This window comes from Chinchilla lanigera, unplaced genomic scaffold, assembly GCF_000276665.1.
Source record: "Chinchilla lanigera isolate Chin_1 unplaced genomic scaffold, ChiLan1.0 scaffold00022, whole genome shotgun sequence".
NCBI lineage: Eukaryota > Metazoa > Chordata > Mammalia > Rodentia > Chinchillidae > Chinchilla > Chinchilla lanigera.
In genome coordinates, this window is record NW_004955423.1 from 6,844,635 (window position 1) to 6,863,327 (window position 18,693).

Here is an 18,693-nt window from a genome sequence, read left to right on the forward strand (position 1 = left end):
ATCGTGAAGTAGCTGAGATTCCTCAAAACTCAAGAAATCTTTTAGACCCAAGCTGAAGTACACAGGCAATGTAAATGAGCTGACATTTCGGGGAGAGAAAGATAAGCACAATGCTTTAATTTTTTAAGGTTTTTCTCCAGTACCGGGAACCGAACTCACGACCTTGCGCTTGCCAGGCAGGCGCTTTGCCGCTGAGCTAAATCCCCAGCCCCTTAATCTTTTAAGGGAAAAAGACCTAGTCCTAGTTCATGAGTAGATCCTTGTTGCAGTCTAACAACTGACAAGGCAATTTTACCAAAATATTTGAGTTCCAACAGCAATTCTGGCACTTTTTGCCTTAATAACAGTGTCCTCCCATTTGGAGGCTGAAGCAAAAGAAAACTCAAATACTGATCCTGCCTCTGTTCAAAATTATGACAGTTTGGGGGCTGGGGATTTAGCTCAGCGGCAAAAGCGCCTGCCTGGCAAGCGCAAGGTCGTGAGTTCGGTTCTCGGTACCGGAGAAAAACCAAAAAAAAAAAAAAAAACAAAATTATGACAGTTTGTTCATTGGATGTTTTTGCATTAACTTTTTTTTTAAAAAAAACACTGCATTAAAACATGATTGGCTTTTTGGCCCACCTTCACATCTTATACCCCAAGTGAGTGCCCACTTCGGTCTTGGCCCTGCTTAATAAATCACCTCTCTGAACTTACCTCATCTGAAGTAATAATAATTAAAAGGATTACTGAGAGGACTGAGTGGAACTGCATGTGCAAGTACTTGTTCATGGTAAAGTGGCAACGTATAAACGCGTTTACAAAGCTTATATAACTCTAAGATAAAGTTATTATATCACACATTATATTTAAAGACACCAAGGTTATGGCAAGTGTAAGTCTTATGATGGATGACAGAAATTAAATCAGAGACCTTAGAGGAATATGCAGAATTTGACATACTCATCCCTACCACATCTTATCTAAATAAAGAAAAACGTATACAATTACAGCCAAGTAATCAATTTGCTTTCCAGGCTTCATAATGAATCTTCATTTGCAAATTCAGTTTGTCCTCAGATTTTTCTCTTTACAGCTTCTAAAACATTCAATTCAACGCAAATGAAGAATTAATTTAGGGAGGAACTCTTTAATGCTTTTGAAACTACAGCTCCAACAACGCAGATGAGTGCACACAAATATGGAAATTGTTTTTGAAAAAGTTGAGGCTATAAACCTTTTGATTCAAGGTAAGGGGATCTTTCTGGGCCAAAGGAAGGCGAGATGCCTCCTGTTCTTGTGAACTAATTATTGTTCCCAAGCTGGTTAGGATGCAGTGCTAATTGCATTTTTAAACCACCACCTCTGAACTCCTCCTCTCCTTCCTCAGGATCTTACGTCAATGTTGCGCATTTTCAGTGAAAACTTTTGCCCTGCCCCTTTCTCATGCAACACACCCTGAACTCTAGATACACAAGAAGCATTTGGTTCAGATCCCGCCTTCTCTCCCCAGCAGGTCTGAGTCCGGTGGCAGTTACAGGCTAACATTCAGGCAAGGCTGAGCTGCCCCGTTTCTGAGAGTAGGCAAGGGATTCAAATCAGTGCTTTGGTAGCTCAGCTCGGGCTTGTCCATCCTAACAGAGTCATTAAACAACTTTCCAGGGTCATTCAAAGAACTTATAACAGAATCAATTGATTTTCATCCATGCTTTATATCGGTTGTGACTTAGGAGAGAGAACAGCCCTGTTTACACAGCTGTAACATGTCAGGACCTGTAGTACATGATTGGCTTGAGGCCTGTGAGTTTCGGTCCTTTCTCAGCAGAATCAATCTGAACTTGAAAACATTCTCTCTAGGAAACATGCAGGTATCTGCCAAGGTAAGGCCCTTCAAGTAGAACTGAAAATACCATTCGATGGAGGTAAATTCAAGTTCACCTTCCAAAAATCGGCCTTGACTTCTTATTGCTCTCAACATGCTCACAACGGGAGCAGAGGGCTACAAATGCCTCTTAACCAAGTCCCCCACATGGGGCAGATGTGTGACACTTCGAGACATCTTGGAGCTCGGGCTCCGCAAGCGGAAGTGGCTGGCTGTTTAACATGCGCTCAGAGCACTGCCAATCTAAAATGGCTGCTCAGTAATACTTTAATTGCAGTTTCATGGAAACAAATTGCTATTTAACTGCAATAAGCATTTCTGTGACTTGGCTGGACTGACAATAGGTGAATCTTAGTAACAGAGCAACGAGTAACATGAACTCGAAAATGGTTCTGTTCCCAGCGGCCTCTTGAACTGAGTGGATAGGCACAAAATCACCCAGGATCGTTCTGCTCTGGGAAGACGTCTTTGGAAATCCTCTTCTTAATTTAAAAGCAAGTATTTAGGCTACGTGAAACTCTGTACTGGGCTTTTGATATACAGTTCTTAGAGTCCTGTGTTGTTACACCATTTACTGGTCCTAAGAAATATTTTATAGAAATAGTACTGCACATTAGAATCTTACTATATTGGCATATAGACATTTAAGAGCTTCATTTTGGATTAGTTGTTTCAAATATCTGTGTTAGTAAGGGCAAAAGAAAAACTTAAATATAGTTAATAGTAAAAGGGTGACAATTTACCAGGCTTCATTTTGCTGTTAATTTTCTCATTTTGTATAAGATACTACAGTCTACGTTAAACTATTTCCAAATTAATCATGAAGAGCTGGAGATAGTTTCTTGTGGCAAACGATTTGGTTTGGAAAGGCTTTGGGCTCCCCTGCTTTGCAGGATATGTAAATCTAACCAGTTAGGTAAAAAAGCATTAAACCCTTTTAGAGGACAATCTTTTTGCAAAATTGTTTCATTAGCAAGAGTGACAATTTGCATGATTGAGACATTTATATGTACCATAAACATAATTTTTTATCAGGACTTCACAAGGCTCAGTAACATTTGCTTTTATTTTTTTTAATTGCACTTGCTTGTAGGGACCGTGGGCCATCTTGCTCCATGACGCGGTTAATACTAAATTACGTCCTTTCAGAAGAGCAGTGAATGTCTCAGTAATAACATCGCAAATGCAATGGATGAAAGGTAGGTAAGCTTGTCGGTTTTTTTTCCTAAGCAATGTTGCAGATGGGGGAGGAACCACACACAATCACTGCTCACATCAGAATAAACCTGAGTGTTTTTAGTAGCTTTCTATCCACACAGAGCATCCCCATTAGAGCAGGTTTTATTGTCTGAAATGCCTCTGGTTTCAAGAAAGTATTTTACCTAAAGCAAGACTACTACTTAAATATGTTCTATTGTATATTCATAGCTCCATTAGTCCTTCTCCAATTTAGCACATCAAAGAGAAGGCTTCATCACTTGCATGTGGATTATACTAACATGAGTGACATTTGTAATCTTATAGGTCTGCAACTTAAGAAATGCTTTTAGAAGCTCGTTATTACACAGCAGTGCTTGAGGAACCAGCCATGTAATAGTTCATTTAAAGTCTGTGACCTTCGTCCTCCACATCACTAAATGCCACACAGGATTACTTACTAAAAGTAAGTAATACCCTTTTTAATAGGGACATGAGTCCTTATGCTAAAAACAATACAGAAGATGCTTGCAATCTTAACACATTTCCCCCTTGACCAGCCAGAAAAGTCCAAGATCCTTTAGATTGTTTTAAAAAAAAATTTGATATATATATATATTTGGAGAAATTCCAAGGATCTAACTCAAACAGATACTGTTACATATGTGATTTTCTTCACTTTACTTTTCTCCTCGCATTTTCTTTGTTTAAATCTCTCACTAAACAATTCACTTTAATGCTCTAACTTTAAATGCTGCTGCAGGTGGTTTGTAGTTTGAGCAACTGATTTTTCCTCCTGACCTGGAATCTCTGACAACAGGAAGTGAGCACAGAAGTTCTCCAAGGCAAGCCAACTGGTTAGCTGAGATGTGTGGAGCTCTCCACACGACCTACCCCTGTGCTTAGAAGATCTGTATGAGGAGCTCTTCTAGAACAATGTAAAGTATCACTTGAAAAGGAAAAGTAGAAGTATCAGTAGAAACACAATCAGTTTCATTAGCCTGTGATAGAAGCTGCCGCTGAGATTTGGTCATATGTAAGGAGCTTCGCAGGCAGCCCCAGCACCCAGGTCTATTTGGATATTTCTCCTTCTGGTCCCAGCTGCGAGCCCACTGAGATCTGGGACTTCGAGCTTCCTGGGGGCACCGCAGGTGCTACAGGTGCTTTTGCGGGGACTCTGCTGCCGGGAAGTAGCAAATGTCTGAAGAATACCATTAACTGAAACTGGAATCATTCCCCAACAAACATACAGGAAGGCCATCAGTAGAAGAGTATTAAGAATCAAAACAAACAAGCCTTATAGCAGAAGATGAGTCTACGTTCTCACCAGGAAACTGATGCTTTACCTGTTGAAGGTGGAAGATCACCGTACAGGGCCCTACAACAGTGGTGTCACAAACTGCGCACAGGTAGGGTTTAGAAACACTGTTTCCTTCCAAAGCTATAAACCTGATAAGAGGACAAGATGGCTTGCCACAGTCTTTATATACCTTTCATCAGTACTCAATGCTTTCCTACTGAGAAAAAAAGAACAAACAAACAGCTACAGGACCCAACAAGTATTTACGTATAAACACAAAAGATTCCCTGTGATATAGAACTGTAAGGAAGCGCTATTAACAAAATATTCTGAACTTATAAAAAGGACTGTCGGAAACATTGCTTTGTACCCCTGCCAAAAACGGCAGTTAGGTAATATGAAAAATAACTCAATGGCCCATAGCTACACAAATATAGATACCACCTCCCTCACCCCACAGATTTAAAAGAAAGCTTGTTATAGAACAAAATCCTGAAATTTTTCTGAAATAAAGAGAAAAAGCAGTGCTTAAACCCAAACTCCATTGAATATTTTTTCTTTTAAGTTTTTATTATTTAAATACACCATACTAGAGCAAATGTCTCTGAAAATATCACAAATAAAAGATTTTTTTTCTTCATTCAGCAAATTAGAAGTAGGGGGAAATTTCTACACAGTAGCTGCTATGAGCCTGATTTTTTTTCTCTTTTTTTGTTTTTTTTTTTTTTTTTTTTAATCTTTGCCATGGGAGTAGCAACATTAGGACAAAAACACTTACATGCATACATACATTGTATTTTACAGAGATACAATAAAAGTGTTTGTGATAGAATATCACAAAAGCCACATCTCTTTCCTTTATCTCATGTTCAGTTTTGATTGAAACACATTTCCTTACAACACTTAAATATACAAAGAGCAAATAGAATGTTGTTAAGGTAAAACACAGGGTACAAACTCCGGCCAGTGCCCTGCTAATTGTTAATGAGGGTAGAAAGCAGATTTGAATGCTTCTTTTAATTAGCTTCATTAGTCACTTCCCTCCCCCTAAGCTCCCTCCCCCCCAAAGATGTCCTCCGGTGGATCTTTTTTCATTTTCTCTACAGTCTCCCATTAGCCCAGGTTCACGGAGTCCTTAATGTTCATATTCAGTCATTTTAATACACCAATAAATGCGGGAAGGGCAATCAAGACTAAAGAAGGTGCAATGGCATGGAGCTGGCACTGGTGCTAGCTACAAAGGTGACTTGTCTACTGAAGACACATGGGATCCACCTGTGATGAACAAAATCTGAGATGAAGGCACGCATTCTGCATTACTCTGACCTTTTAGCAGACCTGCAAGAAATAAAAACGGGCATCTTAGCTAAAATGCTAAATTTGAGAGATATTAAACTCAAACATGACTGCTTTTGTCTTCTCCACATTCACTAATCTTCTTTTATTAGATTACTTTCCAACTGTGACTTGATGGAGGCTTTCTACGCTACTTACTCTGGCAGTGAAGAACTAAAGCAGAACATTTTCCGCAGTTTTACTAGCAGAGAAAATGATACGGTAAATGGACTTTCAGAAAGTTTCTGGTGTAAAGTTCTACAACAAATTGCTTAACTGTTAAAACAAGCTTCTCTCCAAAAGGAATCAATTACCTCTTACCTCACAGTGGGATCCTGAACTTTTAACGGAGCAGGGCATTCAGAACCCAGTCTTCACTGGCAAGTTTTGAGTTAATGTGCTCTAGCGTGTAACTTAAACTGCCTGCATCTATTTTCTCATCTTTAATGTAGGGATAAGATGGCTGCTATGATGATTACTTAATATATATGGGAGGACTTTCAACAGTGCCTGCCCCTTAATAAAAGCTGAACAAATATTATGTGTATCATTATTATCCTGCTATCCCCATGTGACGTCTCGCCATCCATTTTGGTCTTTACCTGCAGGGGTGTGTGACTGAGTGTGTGTGTGTGTGTGTGCGTGTGTATTTATATGTGCACAAGAAATTATATGTTCAAATATTCAGGAATTAATTTCGCTGACTCTTTCCTATCTGCTATGCCACTTAATGTTACATAAACACTGTCAACACAGTATATGAATCAATACATGTAATGTGTTAATGACTTGCGACAGATTAAAGAACACAGTTCGACACAAGTCTAACTTTAACATTTTAAGTCAGAAACACCAATCCACAGTCATCAAATAGGATCTGTTTGCAATTACCAAAATGAAATAATATATATTAGGGTTTATGGTTTTTAAATGACATTTTGAGCTTCCCAGGAAGTTCTCGTCTTCCCCTTTCTCTAACTTACTAAAACCCTGAAGTCTATTAGGAACTGCAACCCCCCACTTCTAAGCTAATTAAAGTGGTGGAGGCTTAATTCCCCAGAGTGGAAGCTCAGTGTGAGAAAGGTAATTTGTCTGTCCAGAACAAAGATGCGGCAGCAGCCAGCGAGCATATTTAATAAATGAGCATCAGTGTCCTCTACGATGGACACACACAACACCAATTATGTAACTATGTGGGAACTGCGAAATGATATGTAAACTGGAAGGCTTGCTAAATTGTTCTCAGACTAAAGAGATACCCTGAAAAGCACAGATAATTCTTGATTGCCCCATCATATTTCTGAGTGGAAGGAAGACTTCCAGGGCAGGCAACAATCTACAAAGGGAAAAACTAACCACGATTTCTGATTTTTGTAACATTCTAGAGAGGAACATTCTCTTGAGGCTACCGAAGCCCAATTTAATGATATGGGCTGAACAATTCTGTAAATGTCTTGTCCAAACACCAGGTTTGGTCTCAGGTTTCATTCACTCTGAAATCTGAGACTGTAACCATTCTATGATTGAAAAAGCTTAAAATTATTTTTTCTCAAAAAATACAAAGGCCAATGATGCAGAACAACAACTACACCATACACCCCCCAACACTGAGACAAATTTTAGGAAAATGAATTTAAACGGACCAGATGATGGGAGGCTTATACTTGCCTACAATTAACTGCCTTTAAAGAAGAGATACACAAATAATCAACTCATTATTTTTAAGACAGAGGATGCTTGAGTATACTTACTATGCATCATGCTCTAAAAATGTAATTGGTTCCGTGACTAGCAGGGAAATGGTCAAAATAAATGGCCAGCTCTCCCCACCAAAAGTATGGGGAATGAGAGAACAGAAAATAATAAAATGAAGCTATCTGTCATTTCTCCCCATCTCATCTCCAGAAAAGAAACGCCACGGGGTTTGGGGAGAATAATTTTAAAGCATTCTTCAGGTCCGAAAAACAGTTTATGCTCCACCAGGAAGTGTGTTTTCATTAACTCTTCCCCCTTGCCCTCTCATTAATACCTCTCCGGACCCCGTTCAGCATGCCCAAAACCTTTATGTACAAAAACTACCTTGTGAATTGACTATGCTCATGGTGAGCTGAGCACTGAGGGCAGAAATGTGGGACATTTATGCCAACAGGGAAAAGTTCTTAATTAACATCACCCCCAAAACACAGCTTCTCACCAACGTCTGACAAGCACGCTTCCTTAAGTCGTGTTTCCTCATGCCTTTTAAGAGCCATTAATTGTTGAAGGCCACCTGTCTCTGTTTCTTTGGCTTCCAACATTAATATACACTAGTAGGTTCTTATCTGTAGTCTAATATGTATTTTATGTTTCAAAGTGAATAGCCCACTACTCCCACCCTGGAAGAGGTGTGGAAAACAGAAAACTATAAAAGGCACAATACATGCAATCTCATAAACACGCTAGGTTTTTCTCCAGTTCTCCTTGTAACATCTCTCAATTTACATCACCTTGTACTCAGCAAGATAGTACTGAAACCCTGCTCGTATCTTTGAAGAGTCCTTTGCACTTAGTCCCTCACTACCACTGCCGCTGCCTGGATTCAGTGCTTCGTATTCCACTACAGCCTCCATCTCCTCTCTCCAGCCTTCAACTCTTTACCATGCATACTGGAGAGCTATAACAACTATTTTTTATAGTTTGCTAAGTCAGGAGAGCAAAGGTATAAAACCAGTATCAAAACAAGACAAGACATAACTTGGGTGGGGCGGGGGTAGGCTTTTATATTTAAAAAAGCAAGGCTGGTGGGGATGAGGTCCACTATTTTATTCCTAGCACTTTTGTTGGGTTTTATTACCAGGTGTAAGTATGAATGGCTTGCCTCTATTTCCAAACGCTATCTCAAAATACCTATGTTACCTATTTACTGATCTCGGCTCTGTACTATCGATTCATCTCATTAAAATCCAAACCATAAAAATCTATAAGCATTTATATGTATATATAGGTACCCCTAAAACAAGCTTGAGTCACCAGACAGTGACTGGTTAATTTGCAATAAAAAATAAGATTTTTATGCTTAAAATGGTTATTCTATGTGACGTCCCATATTATAAATTAAATAGAACTGCATATAGTTTCGTGTAATTAACACTTACTAAATAAAGAATACATTTCAAATTACCCCATAAACCTGAGCGAGGGAAAAGGATATATATGAGCATTAAAATACAGCAGGATATTTTTAAATGCTTAAGAAGTTTTCAAATATGTCATTTTTCCCCTGCACAGCAATAAAAAAATGCATTACAGAAGACAAAGGAGTCTAATATTTTTCCTGAGCCTTCTGAAGCTTGCTAAATTCCTATTTGCAGATAAATGTTGTTTTTTTGTGATCCTTACAACAGACATTAATGAAGTTCCTATTGTAAATCCATAAAGAATTACCAAGTGAAGTGTGCACTTTTTGTTTCAATGCAATAACTCAGTGCTGTGTGATTGCCTGGGTTAATGATGAAAAAGTCAAACATACTATCAGAGCTGATGGAAAAATCTATCACCAATCTGAAATTAAAATTCATCTGTGGTCAATAAGATTTAATATCCATGCAAGTGGCGCTGTAAAGAGTAAATGAATCAATGTCATCAATACATAATCAGTATGAAATATGATGTGAATAAAATTATGCACACGAGTCAGGCATTTCACTCTTTTCTGGGCCAGTGTGGAATGAACAGTCTCTTAACTGAAGGTTGACAGTAATTGTTACAAATTAGGCACAGCAGTTATCAAAATGCACTCACTTGCATAGCTATAGGACTTATTAAGGAGATTAAAATAGATCTAAAACTATCCAGTACTGGGTGTGCTGGACAACTGTTGATCACCAATTTTCCCTCTCAAGTGCCTTCTAATACTACACGATTTGTATACTGGTATAATTTTCTCATTTCTAACTCTAAACCTAACAACTTTCAAGTTGTGGATCAAGAATCAAGATACATAATCTTTGACGGAGCTATTAGTTGTGCCACTAGCCAGAGCAAGAACTTTGTTTTAAAAGTCGTAACTTATTCACATTTTACGGAGCTACCAATCAACAAAAATGCTCTCCTCTGAAATTATAGATTGTTTCGTAAAATTGCTCTTCTAAAAATAAATGCACTGTCAATTGAGTTTGGAAGGCAGGTGTCCAGATTGCTATTACTAATGCGAAAATCATTTTTTCATGACAAAGAGATTTATTCTTTTTTCCTACCATAAATGCTTTCATTCTCTCCCCACAATAACTATTGTTCCATATTTCTCAATATCAAAGTTCTCACATAGAATGAATAACTGTTTATAAGGAAGTTTTTGATGTTTATTTTGATTTTGCACACGATAATCTATGACCAACATAGGTAAAGTTACAGATATAGCTAGGTCAAGAGTCTTGTTTTATTTTTCACCTGCACAAGATTCACAACTTGATCAGCTCTGCTATTTCTGTACACTTCTCTATATTCTTGTATATGAGAGGTAGTCTATAATGCAGCATACAAAACACACAGCCACCCAAGAATACACTCTGGCTAGGTTAAGAGGCTGGACCTTCCAACTTGCTCTAATAAAGCTTATTAGTAACTGCTGGGTATTCACCTTCTGGTCTGGCAGTAGTGGATTGCTCTGAAGTGAATTCAAATGGCCATTGATGAGAGCTGTAGGTCTATCATGTTCACAGAATAAACTGCCATTGATGTAGTGAAACCGATCTCCCGGGACCAGGCGATTCCGGCAGGTAGAGCATGTGAAACACTGAAAAGGGAAACAACTTGCTGAAAACAAGTACAAATTAAGTCTCCTCTGGGTCACAAGTTTCTAATGGTTTTTACTCAAGTATCTGTCAAGTACAGAGCTTTTATGTTTTTCTTCTTTTGACATGATTCCAGAAAATAAATAGTAAGCGCAAACCCAATAAAGTGGATCAGGGTAAGGGGGACAAACAGGACACACACGTCCTTACGTGCCATGGGGGAGTGTGGCGTGTGGACCTGTGAAACAAATCCCTGCTACACGACAACACCAACCATGCCTGCTAGTGTCTGCAGCTCAAGAAAACAGTTACATACTACAGAGAAATGTTTGGTTTTTGTCCCCTGTAGGAAAGGGGAGGTTTTCTTTAAAAAGACAGGTGCAAATGCTACCTTAAGATGATACACATTGCCTTGCGCCCTCATGACGAGCTCGCTCGCAGGAATCGACTGTCCACAAGCACTGCAAGCACCGCTATTCCCAAATAACCTGAAACAAAGAACAATGGTCGACTCCAATGAGTAATCCCAAGCCAGAGAAAAAGAAAGAAAACACCCCAAGCCTGTGTCTTCCCTCTGGAATGCATCTGACTCTGACTGGTTTACATAATCTAGGAAAAAGCCCGTTTGGGGTACAACTTCTTCTGCCTACTGCACAGGGAAACGACACCCCAGATTTAATCAAAATATTGACTTACACCTCTAGCAACTACAAAACAATTCTGTTCTACGCACATTTTATCAGATTACTGAGTTCGTCATAAAAAAAGATACAATTCATGACTGGAGTTTAAATGCACCGTGTCCTTGAAATTATATGAAGAACTCTTTTGTACTTTAATCATATCTTGAGATATGAGTCATCAAAAGGGTTAAGAGGATTTGATTGTATATCTAAGAAGACATCATGCTCAGTGTATTGAAACTCCCGTAAACCTCCATCAGTGCAGACTTTCCATTAGAAACTCTCTGCTACCCAGGTTGATATATAATGTGTATGGGTTAACCTTTTCAATCATGGTGTCAACACTTAAGATTTGCCTCTGCTCATCTCTTTCATCCTAACCTTCTCTCTCTCTTGATAATGAAATGCTTGCTCCAACTTCCCTCTATCTGCTCCTGAGTCCACAATTTAGATTACTTCATCTCTGCTAGCAACAAACTGAATGAAATTTCGATTTGAGCAGAAAGTAATTTACCGGGATCTGGACCCATTTGTCATCATATCTCTCTGGGTGTTTGCTGTATCACTGCAGTTTTCCTATGCAATCAAATGAGACCACAACATCTGCCATGGGGGGAGGAGGGGGGGAAGGAAAAGGCTGCAGAGGAGGGGAAAGCTCAAGAAGTGCGGTGTACTGAAGAAAAACATATATAGGATTCCTTACATCCTTCTACAGGCGCAACAAAATATTTTAATGACTACTGAACTTTGGCTTTTTATGGGATCTGTAGACTAAGCGGGGAAGCTTTGTTTGCTTTTGGGTTTCCCGCCTCAATATCCACAAATATTTATTAAACAAACCCAAATGATTTTACATTGAAAAGTGGCATCAGGATGAGCAGGGGTCAGAGAGGCACTTCTCAACAATGAAAAACAAAGTAACAGGACTTCGAAATTAACATGTGGGTATCACAATAAATACTAATATTTGCATTTCTTCCTTGTCCAAATAAAGTCATAAAATGCAGTGTGTGTCAAACCAGGAGATGTGTTCCTATAGAACACCCCATAATCTGAATGACTGTGGCATGCCTCTATATAAAAATAATTGCTTTGAGTTTTCAGAATCTGGTCTTGCAGAAGAGGCTTGTCATGTTCAAACTACTAATTTGCTGTCGCCACTTTATTGAAAATAGCCTGTAAGTTGTTATTAAATGTATCGACTGAACGACAGGGAGAGTAGTAAAACTGCCCCTTAAGATGGCTTTTAATAGGAAGCCGGAGAAACAAATTTTGCAGCAGCATCGATTTGAAGAGTTCAATCAAAACTCCATTTCAAAACTAATTAGTCTGAGATCCACGACACATTGACACGTTCTTGCAGAATCAGAACAGTTACAGAAAGAAAGCTGAAATAATACACTGCCGGGACCGCACGGTGTGGGGCCTGTGGCCCGTGGGCTGCCACCTCCTAAGGCTGGACCACTCCAGGAACATTGATAAGGACCTCCTGGTGTTTCACCTCCAGCACAGCAGGCTGCAGCTCGGGAGTTCTCAGAAGGGCGGGGTGGCCTGAGAATCAGTACCGGCCATAGGGACAAGGCTTATGCACAACATCACGGCTATTCCAATCACCACTAGGGATACCCAATTCAAATTCAGGTAAAAATAAAGCTAAAAACCTGTCAGTGTGGCCAAATACATGCTGAGGCTAAGCGGCGGGGGAAAGAAGTTGGGAGGAGGGTGGAATCCTACCAGAGCTAAGGACCAAATATCCTCTTACAGCAACCCAGAAGTATTTTAATGGACTGGAGTCTATAATTATGGCTGCCACTACCAACAGGTACACTGTGACACTCCATCTCAAAAATACCCTTTTCACAGTGCTGATCTGATTACCCAGCCTAAGTGTTCACTTATTTAACAATTCACCCTGAGTAAAGTCGGTTGTATGTCTTCAACACCTAAGTGTATTTTAATAATCAGGGCAGTCATAGGTAGTCCAAAAGCTTTTCATACATTTTCTCCAGAGCTGGTTTCATAACCTGTCAAGGAACAATCAGTCACAAAATGGTGAGATTCCTAAAGTGTCAAAAATTACAGTTACAGACTTTGAAAATGACTAAGATCTACCCAGGACTGATGTGCTACTGAACAACATATTAATGGAGTTTAAGATCTTTCGGTGTGCGAAGCTTTCGGGCTGCCTCAGAGCAGAACTTCCATGTCTATGTACATTCTAATCCCCTTTTACTAAAGACGAACGGGACCATTAGAATTCTACCCTTTTCCTGAAAACTTGTTTTTGTACGTTTCTGTGCGCTAGAGAGTTAATTATCTAACCAGGGGGACTGTCCAGGACAGTGTTTGATTTAAAAGGCTCGAGGCTTTAGGTGCTCAATTAAGTAGCTATCGGTCTCAGACTGGACTATAATGGGCTCTTTTCTCTTTAACTCAAGCAACGGGGAGATATACCCCAGGTCAGGCTAATTAAAGCCAGGGGAGTCTTTAATTGTGATGACAGAATCGGTTTCAGTTTCCTTTCTTTGGGTCCTCAGTCCAAGAAGGTCGTTAATATTTCAGCATTTGGGCAATGCAATCAATCACAAACATCAAGAGGTTCCTTATATGGGGAAAAGGGAAAGATGGAAAGAAATCCACCCCCGCAAACCTCTGCACTTTAAAGGTGCCTTGCTCCAATTTGAAGAACACTGTATAGTATTAGTGCTCGGCTCCAGTTCTCCTTGCTGACATTAAGAGATTGAGGGACAGAACAAGTCGTATTTTTAGCTTAGTATCAATGCTTAGCGTCTTTCAGTAACTTCAATGGCCAATAGGTGGGCTTATTTTGAACTGCATTATTACTTCAAGCAAAATACATGCAATATGGAGAGTTATCTGCCTGTTTTCTAAACTGCTTTCAGGCAGGGAGAGGTGCGTTTCAGGAGTGTTGCTGAAAGGTATACATTTGTACCTGCAAGTAAATATCAGCAGCCTATCTGAGGAGAAAAATGCACATCCACAGCTACTGATCCAGAAGCAATTGCTTTTCCAGCAGGATTCTATATTTAATCTAAATTCTGCACCAGCTATATTAAATGTAACAAAGAAATGCAACCCAGAAATTATGCCTGGAGCCAAGTCCATTAAAGGTACGGCATAACTAGAGACCAAGCACCTTAAAAGCACCAGAAGCTATTGATACTTAAGAGGGGGGCCGTGCAGAATCGCAACTGCTGCATTAGAGAGGGGAGGGAGAGAAAAAAAAAAAAAATCAGCCAAATTACGCTTGGTTAATTCAGAGTAACAGATCTGCCCCCAAGTGAATTGGAGGCCTTGAATTAATTCTGTTATGACAAATCAAGATAAACGTTCCCCCTAAATTGCATGCGATTTAATTAATTTTTGAGATCCTGGGTTTTTTTTTTTTCCTAGCTAATAGTTCACATGCTCCTGTGCTGTCATTGTGCTTGAGTGGGCAGACTTCAAAGTGATATTAAATAACCAACTATTAGATTTACCTAGCACGTCCTATTGGAAAAGTGCCATTTAATTACCTAGCCTGTTCAATTAAAGGGACAGCATTCTCTGAATATAGCAGCTTGCTGTTGATTACCAGGGAAATGAACTCGCTGCCTGGCGGCGCCTCCAATCCTAACGCTACCCTCCTGCCTAAACACACCCTCCGCCGCTGCCACCGCCGATCCCCCACCCCGGGCCCACCCCGGGCGCGCCAAGCTTACTGTGGCTGCCGGCGCCACGTGAACCATCCGAGCAAGCGGAGCCGGGAGAGCGGGACCGCTCCGGCTGCCGCCCTGCGCTCGCCCCCTCGCGGGCCGATGCCGCCGGGCTGGGCGTCCGGCCGGGGTGCGTAAGAGCTCTGCGCTGCAGGCCACCCGGCTCGCACAGCATTCCCTCGCCCTCCCAGACCTGCAGACCCACCCGTCCATCCCACCAGTCCAGAGGTGGTCCCGAACTTCCTCCTCCGCTGTACTTTCCGGGGCGCGGGGCGCGGGGCGCGGGGCGGGGGGCGGGGGGGGGTGGAAGAAAAAAGGTTGGAGCAAGGGGAACCCGAGTTTCCAAAGCTACTTGGTAACGCTGGTAGCTGAGGGGTTCGGGGTCGTGGATGGAGGCAAGTTCCAAGGTTCGTGGACTTTTGTAAGGGAAGGGGCAAAGGGCCAGGGGCAGGCGGTAGCCCCTTTAAGATCCACCTCCTCCTCCTCTCTGCACCCCGCTCCAGCCTTTCCCCCTCTCTTAGAGGCCAATTTTGTTAATTAAATGTTTTGTTTGCTACGCAGCTCTCATTCATTGCGGACACATCATTCGGAGCAGATCTAAGCTAGAGACCAGATCTCATTAGATAAAGCCCATCAGAACTAAGAAAATGGAGGAGCTACTAATTAAAGCTTTTAATTGTGAGGATTCGCTGCAGCAAGGCAGCCGCTTTATCTGAAATCTAGGAGGGAAAAGAGGCCGCCCAGCTCTGCCCAATCGACACTTGGCCGCGAAGGGGGAGGGGACTGGGGGAAAACATCCCCAAGCCCTCCTACCCCTAACCCAAACCCAAGCCTCTCCCTGCTGTCCAGCAGCTTTGTAGCCAGTCTTGGTTGCTTTAAAACACTACACACAACCTCCAAGTCAAGACAGTTTAAAAGCCCATTAATAAATCGCTGTGGTCCCAGCCAGGCGGAAGGGGTCCTCCTCACCTGGTGGCTGATGGGCGGATTCCTCCACTCTACTCTGCCAACAAGTGGACCTGGGGAGTTTGGGGAGGGGGTAGCTGAGGGGAAAAGGACCCCCACAACACCTCCTCACCTTCCCACCCTCTGAGCACCCTGACGGCCACCCTGTGGGCTGGAGGAAATACTGGTGGGCTGGGGGCCTCCACAGCTGGAAAGCCAGAGCAAAGTATAAGCTGATGATCCACTTGGTACTGCTGTAGAGCTTATCTCCCGGGGAGATCCAAGGTCCTCAGGGTGACATCTAGTTCAAGAGCAAGCCTAACTGCAGTTCCCAAACTCAGAAGCAAAAAGAGAGAATGTGCGCTGAACCTGATGCTTAACTTAGGCTCAGGGCTGGACACACATCCTCTTTTCTTCCATGGACCAAGTGGACATTTCCATTTTGGCCCCAACAACAGGGAAAGGAATGGACTAGATTCTCAGCAAGCCAGTTGCCTAAACTTGTCCTGAGGGAATGCAAGTGGATCCATTTTCTTTTTAATTAGTGATAGTCAGAGTGAAGGGTTTTTTTCCTTTTCTTTTTTCATTTATGGAAGGCAGTAGAAGAGATCATACGGTACCATTTGCCCAATTTTAACTGCACTGTCAATTTTTCCACTTCAACCCACCTTCCTTTCTTACCACAGTTTTGCTCTCTATTTAATTACAATACTGTCAAAGCCCATGGCTTTGCTTGGAAGGAGGTCCAGAAAGCATTACACCCATGCTCTTGCTGATTTTCCAACATTTACTTCTATAAGAACACTTAGTGAAATTAATGCAGCCATCTTAATTTAAAAATAAAAGCCCTCTCCCTCCCTATATTTCTTTTACTTGACTGATTGAGGATGCCAGCAGAGTGGATAGAGGTTGCATTATCAGAATAAGCAAAGGTCATTTTACTCCACCATTTTGCACTAATGATATCACTGGGGTAAACATACCCATACTCGTCTCTGAACTGCACTGGGATCTCTGCAGTGTCAGCCACGGGGTGAGATAAATCACAATATAGCTAAACTTTGAACAAAATATGTCATCCACTGGTTTACCCACACTGAAGAAAGATTGAAATTTTCTATTAATCTCTATTAAAAAAAACAAGGTTTACAGAAGAAATTCAAACAGAATGAAATTCTTGAAAGTGTGCGGTTCTCTAGTACCAGCCGTGTGCGTGTGGGTTTTTTTTTTTTTTTAATTACTGGATGTTGAAACAGAACACCTCCTAGAAGCATTCATGTGCATCAGTCTATCAAACCATTTACTCAAATTAAATGTGTAATCCTTCAAATGCCTCCTTTCAAATTAATGAGTTTAAGTAGCTTGAGTTCACCTGAAAAGATCCTATAGGCACCTGACCTCCTGAATTCTTTCCATTAATTGCACTGAAACTTGTTGGAAAAGACTGCTTGCTTACATGCACATATGAATGTTCCTGGACAATACTTTAAAATGCAAGATTAATACAATCTATCGCCTGTTTTTCTACATCTCTTTTGCGGATCAAGGGCAGTGCTACAAACAGCAACAACAAAACCCAAAACCTGAACACTCTTCAAATGAAAAGCCTGCAAAATTGACATCACAACCCACACCCTAACACTGAGCAGACCAAGCCTTCCGAGTTAACAGTATGAACAGAAATACTACCACTAGGTTTTTATTTCTTAGTTTTTTTGCTATAAAAAGAATTACAAGTCTTTAAACTGATGGGTAATCAGCATTTTTCACAAGGAGCATGAAGAATGAGTCACAGCTTTCCACTCAAAAAAGTTTATAGGTGCTTATGTAAATATCATAATTAGCCACCACTGCAGACAAATAATTTCTCACTAACTACACTTTTATTTTTAAGCCAATCTTTTGTCTGAGTTTCTCCGTTCCCCGCCTTGCCTTAACAGAGCAGTTTAACTCTCATTTAAATGCTTATTTTGAGCCTGAACTTCAGTTAAGATTGATCACTAAGAATTTTGGTCCAGTATACTCAACCATTACACGCCTAACAGCCGACTCCCACCAGCAGCCAGTTTGTACTTAGCATGGCACTGCCCTCGATTTGGCATCACATACTGGAGGACTAATACATGCTTCCTGAACCCCTTAAATTTCACCCTCCAGAAGGTTTCTGAAGTGAAGGCTACCATGAACTCCCAGAGGTGCCCGTTCCTGTCCTCCAAAGCCCTGGTAACCTCTGGCCTTTGCTACTGCTTTGCTCGCTCATCTCGGGAAAGACAAGCCGACTTACCTAATGTAGTCGTTTCTGCAAAGAATCATGCCGCTCTTGGTGTAACAGGACGTGCCGATGTCGCCCAGCTGCGCCTGGCAGCAGGAGCACTTGAGGCACCGGCTGTGCCAGTAGCTGTCCATGGCATAGAGCAGAAAGCGGTCTGCAATCTTGCCCCCGCAGCCTGCGCACCGCTTCCAGGAGAGGGAGCCGGCCGTCACGGGGGGCGGCTGCGAGCTGCTGCCCGGATTCACCATGGTCTGCATAGGGCGGGAAGAGGACAGGGAGAGAAAAGCAAAACGGGCCATGCAAAAGTTAGTGATCGCCGGCCAGAGAGCGCGCGAGCCCATTCCCCTCCCCCCCCCACCCGCAGCTGCGGGAAGGAAGCAGCGGCGCAAGGGCGGGAAGGAGGCCGAGCTGGAGAGGGAAGGAGGGAGGCTCGCCGGCAGCAGCCGCCTGTTTACTTTTCTCAAGCTTTGTTCTGGGGCCACGAGCTCCTCTCAACTTTCCTGCGCTCGCCGCCGCTGACAATTTCAGCTCGGGTACTGTCAAAACTCCGCGAGCCAGAGCGAGGCTGGGCGGCGCGCTCCTCCCCTCGCGGCGCCCGCTCCCCGCCCCCGC

General features: G+C 41.7%; 1 protein-coding gene across 1 annotated transcript in view; it reads right to left on the minus strand.

Annotated features, from left to right (window-relative positions):
• Nucleotides 1–4,907: 4,907 nt before the first annotated feature.
• Lmo4 (LIM domain only 4) overlaps nucleotides 4,908–18,693 on the minus strand; it is a gene marked incomplete at its 5' end in the record, with an annotated part of 16,387 nt that continues 2,601 nt past the window's right edge. The window contains 4 exon segments of the mRNA XM_005385115.2: nucleotides 4,908–5,696; nucleotides 10,312–10,467; nucleotides 10,857–10,953; nucleotides 18,094–18,332. Of these exon segments, the coding sequence (XP_005385172.1) occupies nucleotides 5,688–5,696; nucleotides 10,312–10,467; nucleotides 10,857–10,953; nucleotides 18,094–18,329 (498 nt within the window). The 3' untranslated portion in view covers nucleotides 4,908–5,687.